Consider the following 13400-nt stretch of genomic DNA (forward strand, 5'->3'; position numbering starts at 1 on the left):
ACAGAAGATTATTATGGACTAAGTTATCTCATCATTAAATGTATAGCAAAAGAAATTGAAATGCCACTTCTCTCACTATCAAACAGAGTACTTGATGAAGGAATATTCCTCGACCGTCTTAAGCTCACAGTTACATTGCCTGTGTATAAAAAAGGTGAAAGAAACCTCCCAAATAACTACAGACCCATTTCAATAGTAGCAATCATAGCCAAGTTAGAAAATTGTGTGCATAAGGAGATATACAGGTATTTTGAAACCAACAAAATTTTAAATGAACAACAGTTTGGCTTCAGATCACACCTATCAACTGTAAAAGCAGTAGAAGCTTTGGTGAGCAATGTTTATGAAGGGTATGAAAAAAGGGTATCAATGTCTGGAACACTTATTGACGTAAGTAAAGCATTTGACTTGGTGTCACATGACATTCTCATCAAAAAGTTAAAATACTATGGCATTGAAGATGATTCACTCCGTCTATTCAAATCTTATCTAAGCAATAGGTTACAACTTGTATATGCAAATAAGCAGAGGTCAGAAATACTCGCTGTAGAAAGAGGAATACCCCAAGGCTCTGTTCTTGGACCTTTTTTGTTCATTGTCTATGTTAATGACTTCTTGAATTACATACCGTGTAAGAACATAATATATGCTGCCGATATGACATTAATAAGTACAGGAGAGAACTAACAGAGTGTACTGGACAAAAATAGAGAAATGATGCAAATGGTTAATTACTGGTGTCAGGCTAACCAGCTGTGCATAAATCAAACAAAAACAGAAGAAATAATATTTAATCTCAAAGTAACTAAAAATGAAAACAAAACAGTGAAATTACTTGGACTAATCATAGACTAAAAGCTCTCATGGGAAGGACACACCAATTATCTATGTAGTAAACTAGCATGAGTACTTTTCTTATTGTATAAATTAAGAAACAGTGTGAGCAAGCAATTGCTACTCCACTCATACTATGCTTTTTTTCATTCCCAACTGAGTACCTCCCAAGGGGCTGAATGTATTTTCAGATGGCATTAGAAAGCCATCAGGTGCATTGAAGGGTTAGCACCCAGAGAGTCCTGCAGAAATTATTTTCAATCTCTTGGCATAATGACAGTGCCAAGCATGTACATATATAACTGTTTAATATATGCCAGAGAAAATCTGAAAAAATTGAACATGAGATGTAATGTGCATGCACACAGTACAAGAAACAGTCAACTACTGGACTTGCCTTCCAACAGACTTGCTGTAGTCCATAATAACTATAAGTACTTAAGCATAAAATTTTTCAATAAGTTACCATGCTCAGCTCATACAGTACCACTAAATAAATATAAGAATACATTGCAAACCTGGCTAAAAAACAACGATTTTCTACACAACTGAAGATTTCTTAGAAACTAATCATCAAAACATATGTTTTACCTAAGTTATGAAGAAAATGTTTTGATATTATATAAGCTAGTTATTTACTGTGATTCTTTTCTTATGTGTGTATTTAATTACTGTATAAAACATTGTTTTACATAATGCTGAAGAAAAGGCCTTTAGTTCCTTTCCTCCCCTTTCTGTAACTATTTGAATATCGTACTGAAACTAAAACCCTCTGTAAACTTTGACGAAGCCAATTGTATGAAAAATACTGAAAGGCTAATAAAAATATTCTGTTCTAAAAATATTCTATTCTATTATATTCTGTTCTAAAGAATACCGACCGTATCATTCCAAGGATAGCCAACACACTCAGGAGTACAAAAAAAAAAAAAATCCCTAATGTACAATGTAGGGGATATAAAGATCTAAAATATATGTAGAAAAGTGGGTGACAGAAAAGTGGGCATGGTACATAAACACACGTGGTAGGAAAACGCTCGAAAAAAAATTTTTTTTTTTTTTTTTTTCAGTAAGATCCTTTACAGAGTACTTGAATAAAACCTTAATCTATCGAAATATGATGAAAACCAAAAATCGATTTTTTTTAACCTGAACCACAGTGTGGTCACCTTAAGAGTGCTTAAAGGTTGCTGCAATACTAAAACAGTGTTAAGTGTTTATTATGCATACATGCATAGTCTGCTGAAGTATGGTAATGTGTTCTGGGGAAATACCTCTTTTGCAAAGCAGTCTTTTAAGCTCTAAAATAAAGCTGTAAGATTAATAAGTAATGTTGCTTACAGAATGCCATGTAGAGGTATCTTTAAGGAATTAAAAATCATGACCTTACAATTTATATTTATATTTGAAAGCATCTGCATCATTAAAAACCATAAAGTTTCAGCTTTGAATAGTGAGATCCACAATTATCAAACAAGGAACAGGGATGACCATCATAAGGATGTGCACAGAAAATCAATATATCAGGACAGTGCTGTTTACAAACCAAAAAATCTGTACAGTGCATTGCCAGATAGCATAAAAAAATTAACCAAACATTAATACATTCAAAAAAGAACTAAAAAAAATCTACTAATAAGCAATAGCTTCTACAGCATTAATGAATACCTGAAATTTTACTCAACTCTGTAGGTCTGGTTCATAACTCTCTAAACAAAAATTCATAATTATCAACCATTACTAGATAAGACTGAACTTCTTTCATCCATGTGTGGATCTCATTATGCACCTAGCTTTTGTGCCATATGTTACTATGCCTAGTTAACTAAAGTACTGGTATTTAATAATTTTAGTAAAATCAGCCAAGGGGTTTCACTAGCTTTTATTCTGTCTGTATGTACATATGTAATTTTATAATCCAACTAAGCAAAATAATGATTTTGTTATAAAGATGTGTTGATACCAATGGCAAGATTTTACACATGATGTAAATATGTAATATTTTATACTTTCTGTACTTAAACTAGTCCAACATCATGAATGTGATAATATGGGCACTAAATAAATCAATAAATAAAATAAATAGATGAATAAAATGTAAAGAATTGCATGATATCATTCGCAGGAAACCTTGTTTCGATATCTGGAATCATTTATGAGATTGTTATAACCACCTGATTCCTGCTGCACTAGGATGTGAATGGGTGCGCCGCACTCAACCACCCCTTGGATATAAAACCAAATACTCAGGAACAAAATGAGATATCCTTTTGTTTTTGGTTTTAAATAAAATTTTGATGTCATATCTAATTTAACTTTGTGCAATCTATTAGCTCAAATCAGCCATATCCAAAGTTTATGCAATGCATTTTTAGCTCTGTGAACTCCTTATAATTTTGTGCAATGTCTTACATAATTTGATGCAGTGCAGTAAGTATGAAAATAACAAAGGGAAAGTTAGTTCTTTGTTGAGTGAAGATGTCAGACTGTAAAATGTGCAAAAATCAATTTTTGTTACCTAATAGTTTTCAACAAACTGGATGATAAGTACTTCATATTAGTCAGAGTGCCATCTCTCAACAGAGGCACCAGAATTTGGCGAGCAGTACAGTCGTAAAAAAAAGCAGCCTCAACGTGGAATGCAAAGAGATCACCCATAGCAGTGAAAGGCTTAATTATTCTAACTGGCAATAGTGTTCCAAGTTAAGTAAAATCAGAGCTTCTGTTGTTAATGCTGTCTTTCACACAGCTGTTGGTTATTCCGTAATCTATTCTACTAAGCTTGACTCTGTTACTCTCGTGTCAGAGCTTATCATATTTGTGATATTACATGAATTTAATGTGTTATCAGCTTCATGTGAGTTGTGTTCCGAGAGTTTGCATCAATATTAAAGTCTCTGTTTATACTCAGGTCAGAATAATTATTCATAGCCTGTTCTTACACAGAGATCAATACCTACTTTGTTTTTATTGTACTACGAGGGCGGTTCAGAAAGTAACCTCCGATTGGTCACAGTGCGGATTGTGGGGGGAGTAGCGACGCCATCTGTGCGTTCACGCACTCAACAGGTCAGTCGGCATCAAGCTGTGGTCGAGTGAACGTCGTACTTGCACTAGTTTAGTTTTTGTGGCAGTTTGAAATGTGTGCTGCAATAGAAAACCCCGGCAAATGTGAAGTGCGTGCTGTCATAAGGTTTTTTACAGCCAAAGGATATTCTGCAGCAGCTATTCATCGTGAGCTTTGTGCCATGTACGGACCAAGAGTTATGAGTGAAGGAGTTGTCCGTGAATGGGTATGTTTATTTAAAAGTGGACGAGAAAACGTTCATGATGAAGAGAGGAGTGGTAGACTATCATTGGTGACTGACGAACTCGTTCAGACAGTTGATGCAAGAGTTCGTGAAAATCGACGTTTCTCAATGTCGGAGTTGTCTACTGGTTTTCCACAGATTTCTAAGACTCTCTTGTACGAGATAGTGACAGCAAGATTGGGTTACCGTAAGTTCTGTGCACGATGGGTGCCCAAAATTCTTGCCGACCACCACAAAACTCAAAGAATGGCCTCTGCATTAGACTTTCTGTCACGTTATGAGGACGAAGGAGAACCATTGTTAAACAGAATCGTGACCGGTGACGAAACCTGGATTAAGTACGTGAACCCTGAGACAAAAGAACAATCAAAGATGTGGGCACATTCAAATTCGCCTACCAAACCAAGAAAAGCCTCGCAAGATTTTTCTGCCAGAAAACTGATGGCAATGGTGTTTTGGGATGCCAAAGGGGTGTTGTTGGTTGAATTCATGGAACGTGGTACGACCATTAATCAAGACATGTGCTGTCAAACAATAAAAAAGTTACGACGGGCTATTCAGAACAAACGCCGTGGTATGCTGACTTCCGGTATCGTTTTTTTGCACGATAACGCCCGTCCTCACTCTGCTCGCAGAACAACGGCCCTTCTTGAGTCCTTCAAGTGGGACGTTATCAACCATCCACCTTACAGCCCAGACCTGGCGCCAAGTGATTATCACCTCTTCATGCATTTGAAGAAATGGCTCGGGTCACAGCGGTTTGATGACGACGAAGAGCTCAAAGATGCTGTCACAGGCTGGCCCCAGGCACAAGCGGGTGATTTTTATGCAGAAGGAATTTCAAAGCTTGTGAAGAGATACGATAAGTGCCTCAATCGCTATGGAGACTATGTAGAAAAATAGTGCAAAGATGTAGTTGTAAGATGTATATATTAAAATATTTTTATTTAACTTGGTGTATTTTTTTAAATCAACCGGAGGTTACTTTCTGAACGGCCCTCGTATATTACTTACATTGCCACTTATAATTTCCTAAGCTGTTTTGAATTCTAAGAGTAAGTCTTGTTACAGTCTAATAATTTCTTTTTAACATTAGTTTATGATAATTTTTAACTAACACAGAAATTTAAAATTATTAATTTGTTTGCAGATATATTAACGCCAAACAGGAAGAAGGAGGCAGACTGAATCTATTGTATTCAACTCCAGCCTGTTACCTGAAAGCCTTAAATGATGCCAACATTACATGGACTGTTAAAGAGGATGACTTCTTTCCCTATGCAAGTGATGAGCACTCTTACTGGACGGGCTATTTTGTTTCTCGTACAACAAGCAAATACTTTGAAAGGCAGGCAAACAACTTTCTTCAGGTATTTATTCACATCAAAGTATTACATAATTTCATTGTTAGACTTTCAAAAATGAGACTTCAGTGAGTAATTACTGTAACAAGTAGGTAGTTCTGTTGCTGCTAGAAGATACGTTAACCTTTAATTTACAGTCTGTAGCTTAAATAAGAAAGGACAGATCTGCAAGAAGTGCTGTAAAATAAAAATCAACAAAGTATTTATTTACCAGATGCCAGTCCATTTACTGGATGCACACAGTATCTTGGCCCCTTTGTGATTGGTAGAAATAATTCTGTTTGCCACCTTTGCTACAGAACAGTATTGTTAACTGTAGCCATTATTGACTCATGTGCGGTGTTTTTCATGGTGGGTGATGATAGTTATTTACAAAAATGAGCAAAGACACTGGTCCTTCTAGAGTTGGGCCAGCCATGGTGTGCCAAACTTCACGTGTGCAGAGTGTGTGCGCTGCTCATTTCTTCCTGGTGGTACCCGGTACAGTGCGACATTCCACTTTGTATTGTGTTGTGGCATTTTTTGGTTGACACAGCTGTCTTCATTTCAGCAGAATCATGGTATCAGCACTATTTGTACTTCACTATTTGTCCATGATATGAAGGATGTTCACTGGTCCAGTATCTGTTTGCACAAAAAGGGACAGTCTGGTGATCTATCGCCACAAGCCTGTAAAAATGAATGGGAATAACAGAAGAGACAGATGAGAATTCTCAACATATATTAATCACTCATATAAGTGACAAGTACACCAAATTTGCTATGAAATGACATGACAATACTATGCCAAAAGAATTTAAAGATTTGTTTGTCAATGAAAGAGCAAACACTGATTTATAGATGGGCTTCATTATTTTGTGTATCAAAAGCACTTTGTGCTAAATTTGCAGGCATGGTGCATGTGTAGAAATTGGTGGTACAAACAGTAAAATTTCTGAAGTTCCACAAAGGGAGCCAGTTGCAACAGTTTTCAGTGGAACTGAATGAAGAGTATGGAAACTTTATATATTACTGCAAAGTGTGTTGGAATGATTTTTTGATTTAAAATTCACTGTTGTTGAATTTATGAAGGAAAAAAGAGTCCAGGAGTGAAAATTAGAACATACAGAATGTATTGAAGACTTTGAATTTTAAGTGGGCTTGGTTGCACACTGCCCATAATGTTCTACATTGCTTTCCTCAGGTAGTTTCCACATCTCCATAATGAGGTTGCAAAAGTGCTATGATATTTCAGACCACGTATCTGAGTGAAAGACATTTTTTTGGTCATGAAACTAAATAAGTAAAGATTACACGGTAACCCGAGTGCAAAAATCTGTGAAACTGTCTGTGTTTGTCCGTAAAAAATTATATGTCTTCAGTGCACCAAAAATAATTCAATAATAACGAAAATTTGTTTGGTTTTTGACCTGTGTTGTTGAGAAATGTGAAATATAAAACCAAGTCATACACAGTGTGGCAGCATTCCCAAGGTTCCATTGCATTTAAATACGGCATATTTGAAGTTTTCCCCTTCACATGCTGAGACAGCACAGTGTGCCAGTATGGGAAATGTGCCAGGGGGCATGAATACTATGGCACTTGTGCTGGGGCACAGCCCATGACCTGAATTCTTGGCCACCCCTGTTCTAGAGGTGTGCCATTAACTCCAAGTACTCCAACAAATTCTTGGCAAAAGAGGAGGATTGTTGTTAAAAGGGGTAAGGGAAAAGTGATGCTGGATGTCATTCAGTGCTGTGACAAGGACAAACAGGCAGAAAGCACTGCTCCACTCACTTAATAAAATTCTTAAAAGAGCAGCCATGTACACAGGGAAGACAGAGCACAGCCTGAAAAGGCTGAGGAATTTCATAAGTACTCATCCTGGCAAATCACCTGCTACTCCTGGCAAGAAGATGTAAAATTTTTGGTAACATTTTTGGAAATCAGTGATCTATTAAGCTACATAAAATCAGTGAAACAGCAGTCTAGATCATAATGGTTATTATATTTAAATGACTGGTTGTGGCCTAGCTTGTTCAGTTTGAGTAGTTTCAGTGACTGTTGTCTACTGAATGTTCTATATCACCAACTTCAGCTGATGGCGCTGTTCTGAAGATGGCCTAAGACTTGGCCGAAACTGATCGTTTTAACAAAATAACCATCAAGATCTAAACTGTATTTCTTCTGATTTTATTAAGAAAATGTAAATTTGAAATAGATTTCTTTGTTTTCTGCATGATGTCATTCAAGTACAAAAATAATTCCATGAGATAACTGCATGTAAATCTCAAAATGAACATGGTAAATCATATTAATAAGTGAATGTAATCCATTATTCAAATTAATACTTCTATTTCTCTACTATAATTTTGTCTCTAACAATGTTCTTTAAGTGAATGTTATTCCAATATTTTTTTTTTCTTGTGAGAGGTGTGTAAAGGTGCAAATCAGTTTGGTCATAACACACTTTACGTAGCAAATACAGATCTGTTATGTTGAACAGTTCTTCAAGTTATCTCGGGTGTCTCCTTGCAGCATAATCTAAAGTGCATAAACTATTACTGAGAAATCATTTTTTTTATAGAAGAATAGTTATATATTGTTTGTATGAAAAATGTAATTTCACCTCATTCTAATATATTTAGTGTAGAATGCTGTCCAACTTTCTAAGAACTATTTTTCTCTTATGCTCTTAGGTGAAGGAATGGTGCAATTCTTTCAGTCAATGATTTCAATAACCGGGTAATTAGAGAAACAATTGAGGAATTTTGTACTCTTAAGGAGATTGCATGTACTATATTGACTGGAAATGAAGTGCTACCTCTTTCATGAAATTGTAGAAGTCTATGAGCCAGGTGTAAGAAGGTCCATAAATAAGAGGCATCTTCTAACTGAATGACCATAGAATTCTGATAGTCTTGTTTCATAATTGAAATGAGAAACATCAGAGAAGCTGGCACATAAATTGTCTACCTTGTTCATGCCTGAGTAAACAATAACATGAGCTTCGGCAAATGCTGGCAGATTGCAGGGTTGGTGAGCATCACAGCAATGTTGCCAGATTGAGGAAAGTTTGTCATAAATGAGGAAAAAATAAGCAAAAATTTAGTCTCACAGTTGTTGTTGTGGTCTTCAGTCCTGAGACTGGTTTGATGCAGCTCTCCATGCTACCCTGTCCTGTGCAAGTTTCTTCATCTCCCAGTACCTACTGCAACCTACATCCTTCTGAATCTGCTTAGTGTATTCATATCTTGGTCTCCCTCTACGATTTTTACCTTCCACGCTGTCCTCCAATGCTAAATTTGTGATCCTTTGATACCTCAGAAAATGTCCTTCCAACCGGTCCCTTCTTCTCATCAAGTTGTGCCACAAACTCCTCTTCTCCCCAATTCTATTCAATACCTCCTCATTAGTTATGTGTTCTATCCATCTAATCTTCAGCATTCTTCTGTAGCACCACCTTTTGAAAGCTTCTATTCTCTTCCTGTCCAAACTATTTATCGTCCATGTTTCACTTCCATACATGGCTACACTCCGTACAAATACTTTCAGAAACGACTTCCTGACACTTAAATCTAAACTCAATGTTAACAAATTTCTCTTCTTCAGAAACACTTTCCTTGCCATTGCCAGTCTACATTTTATATCCTCTCTACTTCGACCATCATCAGTTATTTTGGTCCCCAAATAGTCAAACTCATTTACTACTTTAAGTGTGTCATTTCATAATCTAATTCCCTCAGCATCACCCGACTTAATTCGACTACATTCCATTATCCTCGTTTTGCTTTTGTTGATGTTCATCTTATATCCTCCTTTCAAGACACTGTCCATTCCATTCAACTGCTCTTCCAAGTCCTTTGCTGTCTCTGACAGAATTACAATGTCATCGGCGAACCTCAAAGTTTTTATTTCTTCTACATGAATTTTAATACCTACTCCGAATTTTTCTTTTGTTTCCTTTACTGCTTGCTCAATATACAGATTTAATAACATTGGGGAGAGGCTACAACCCTGTCTCACTCCCTTCCCAACCACTGCTTCCCTTTCATACCCCTCGACTCTTATAACTGCCATCTGGTTTCTGTACAAATTGTAAATAGCCTTTAGCTCCCTGTATTTTACCCCTGCCACCTTTAGAATTTGAAAGACAATATTCCAGACAACATTGTCAAAAGCTTTCTCTAAGTCTACAAATGCTAGAAACGTAGGTTTGCCTTTCCTTTATCTTTCTTCTTAGATAAGTCGTAAGGTCAGTATTGCCTGATGTGTTCCAATATTTCTAAGGAATCCAAACTGATCTTCCCCAAGGTCGGCTTCTACCAGTTTTTCCATTTGTCTGTAAAGAATTTGCGTTAGTATTTTGCAGCTGTGACTTATTAAACTGATAGTTCGGTAATTTTCACATCTGTCAACACCTGCTTTCTTTGGGATTGGGATTATTATATTCTTCTTGAAGTCTGAGGGTACTTCACCTGTCTCATACATCTTGCTCACCAGATGGTAGAGTTTTGTCAGGACTGGCTCTCCCAAGGCCGTCAGTAGTTCTAATGGAATGTTGTCTACTCCCGGGGCCTTGTTTCGGCTCAGGTCTTTCAGTGCTCTGTCAAACTCTTCACGCAGTATCGTATCTCCCATTTCATCTTCATCTACATTCTCTTCCATTTCTATAATATTGTCCTCAAGTACATCGCCCTTGTATAAACCCTCTATATACTCCTTCCACCTTTCTGCTTTCTCTTCTTTGGTTAGAACTGGGTTTCCATCTGAGCTCTTGATATTCATACAAGTGGTTCTCTTTTCTCCTAAGGTCTCTCTAATTTTCCTGTAGGCAGTATCTATCTTACCCCTAGTGGGATAAGCTTCTACATTCTTACATTTGTCCTCTAATCATCCCTGCTTAGCCATTTTGCACTTCCTGTCGATCTCATTTTTGAGACGTTTGTATTCCTTTTACTGCATTTTATATTTTCTCCTTTCATCAATTAAATTCAATATTTCTTCTGTTACCCAAGGATTTCTACTAGCCCTCGTCTTTTTACCTACTTGATCCTCTGCTGCCTTCACTACTTCATCCCTCAGAGCTACCCATTCTCCTTCTACTGTACTTCTTTCCCCCACTGCTGTCAATTGTTCCCTTATGCTCTCCCTGAAACTCTGTACAGCCTCTGGTTCTTTCAGTGTATCCAGGTCCCATCTCCTTAAATTCCCACCTTTTTGCAGTTTCTTCAATTTTAATCTACAGTTCATAACCAGTAGATTGTGGTCAGAGTCCACATCTGCCCCTGGAAATGTCTTACAATTTAAAACCTGGTTCCTAAATCTCTGTCTTACCATTATATAATCTATCGGATACCTTTTAGTATCTCCGGGATTCTTCCATGTATACAGCCTTCTTTTATGAGTCTTGAACCAAGTGTTAGCTATGATTAAGTTATGCTCTGTGCAAAATTCTACCAGACGGCTTCCTCTTTCACTTCTTACCCCCAATCCGTATTTACCTACTATGTTTCCTTCTCTCCCTTTTCCTACACTCGAATTCCAGTCACCCATGACTATTAAATTTTCATCTCCCTTCACTATCTGAATAATTTCTTTTATCTCATCATAGATTTCATCAATTTCTTCATCATCTGCAGAGCTAGTTGGCATATAAACTTATACTACTGTAGTAGGCGTGGGTTTCATGTCTATCTTGGCCACAATAATGCGTTCACTATGCGGACTCCTATTTTTTTATTCATTATTAAACCTACTCCTGCATTACCCCTATTTGATTTTGTATTTATAACCCTGTATTTGCCTGACCAAAAGTCTTGTTCCTCCCGCCACCGAACTTCACTAATTCCCACTATATCTAACCTTAACCTATCCATTTCCCTTTTTAAATTTGCTAAGCTACCTGCTCAATTAAGGGATCTGACATTCCATGCTCCGATCCGTAGAACGCCAGTTTTCTTTCTCCTGATAACAATGTCCTCCTGAGTAGTCCCCGCCCGGAGATCCGAATGGGGGACTATTTTACCTCCAGAATATTTTACCCAAGAGGACGCCATCATCATTTAACCATACAGTAAAGCTGCATGCCCTCGGGAGAAATTACGGCTGTAGTTTACCCGGCTATCTGTATCGCTGAGGCACGCAAGCCTCCCCACCAACGGCATGGTCCATGGTTCATGGGGGGGGGAGTCTCATGGTAAAATGGAAAAATCAGAAATAATTACAAAAAATTTCGGAATTTTAGAAATTACTAAAAAATGCAATGGTTCTCACTCAATATCTCCTGCTGTGGGAATAGGGGACTCCCCTGCTTATGGACTGTTTATCTTTCCATGTCATGCGAGAAGGATGTTTATAGAACCTCAGTATCTTATAAACCATCCCAAATGAATAGCTTTAGTGAATTCATTTCCACATGCAGTAGCATTATCTCAATCTTAGTGGAAGTGTACCTGTACAGTAAAAATTAGCTGTATTAATATTTCAGTATATAGTTCACACCCAGTAAGCCTGTCAAATGAGTGACAAATATAGCACTCCTAAAAAGAAAAGAAAAGTTAGTGATGGTTTAATGCGAGAAGAAATCAATGAGAAAGTTTCAAGAAAGTTGAAATTTCAAGATCAGTGGCTACATGATCCTACTTTTGATGAGTGCTTAAGACAGCTGGCCAATAATGAATTTAAATGTAGATGTGCTGCTTGTAATGTGGACATATGTGGAAAAAATGAGCTATACAAGCATGCTCTAAGTCAGAAATATCTCAAGTTAGTCAAAACTTTCGTGGCCACACCATCCATAAGTGGATACATATCTATAACACAAATAATGGAAAGTACAGGTAACAAATCAGCCAAAGAAGCAGAGATTAAACTGGCAACTGTTTGCAGAACATAAAGTTGTATTTGATGTAGTGGAACATTTAATTCCCTTAGTGAAAGATGTATTTTCTTATTTTAAAAGTACCCAGAACATTAAAATGAAAAGATAAAGTGCACCAACATCATAAAAGAAATTGCTGTCATAGTAGAAACAGAATGAATTGTGGATGATATCAAAACTATAAAGTGAAATGTCGTGGGGTGAGGGCTCCCAGTGGGTAGACCTGATTGCGTGGTGCAAGTCTTTTGAGGTGTTGCCACTACAGTGACTTGCATGTCAACAAGGATGAAGATGACACGAACACCCAGTCCCTGAGCAGAGAAAATATCCAACCCAGCTAGGAATCGAACCCAGGCCCCCTGGAATGACGAGCTGGTGCACTGTCCAGTCAGCTACAGTGGCGTACATTAAAACAATGCCCTTTACACTGCTAATGGATGAAAGTTTAGACATTAGCTCGTGGCTTAATTTTCACTGGAAAGTACTTCCAGCCTCTCCCACAGATTCTTTTTTAATACAATGGAACACGTTGGCTCTGGTATTAAATCACAATGCAACTAGAACCTGACAATGTGTGACAAACATGATGCGATGGGCAGTGGCGCGGGATGAACTAATCTCTCTCTCTCTCTCTCTCTCTCTCTCTCTCTCTCTCTCTCTCTCTGTGTGTGTGTGTGTGTGCGTGTGTGTGTGTGTGTGTGTGTGTGTGTGTGTGTGTGTGTGTGTCCATGTGGGTGGGTGGGTGGGTGATGTTTACGACTGTCAGCAATCTAGTAGTATGGCAATGTCGTGTCTGGTGTGTTCCAGTGAGAAATAAATAACATGAGTGTTTGAACATGATGTGTATGTATCATGTGTGTTCGTGTGTTCACCATATTGTGAAAAGGATCAATTCCTACTCATCATGAAGACGACATGTTGAGTTGCAGACAGGCACAACAAATAGATGGTTACACACTGAGCCGAAGACTTCTCCAGAAAAGAAAACACATACACATATGTGAAGGCAAAAGTTACTCACACATGACC

At 37.5% G+C, this 13400-nt stretch overlaps 1 protein-coding gene across 1 annotated transcript in view; it reads left to right on the plus strand.

Annotated features, from left to right (window-relative positions):
* LOC124779320 (lysosomal alpha-mannosidase-like) overlaps positions 1–13400 on the plus strand; it is a 270837-nt gene that overhangs the window by 163467 nt on the left and 93970 nt on the right. Inside the window, exon 8 of the mRNA XM_047253703.1 lies at positions 5296–5515. Within this exon, the coding sequence (XP_047109659.1) occupies positions 5296–5515 (220 nt within the window). The remainder of the gene's footprint in view (positions 1–5295; positions 5516–13400) is intronic.

The sequence above is a fragment of the Schistocerca piceifrons genome, chromosome 1, assembly GCF_021461385.2.
Source record: "Schistocerca piceifrons isolate TAMUIC-IGC-003096 chromosome 1, iqSchPice1.1, whole genome shotgun sequence".
NCBI classification, from domain to species: Eukaryota; Metazoa; Arthropoda; class Insecta; order Orthoptera; family Acrididae; genus Schistocerca; species Schistocerca piceifrons.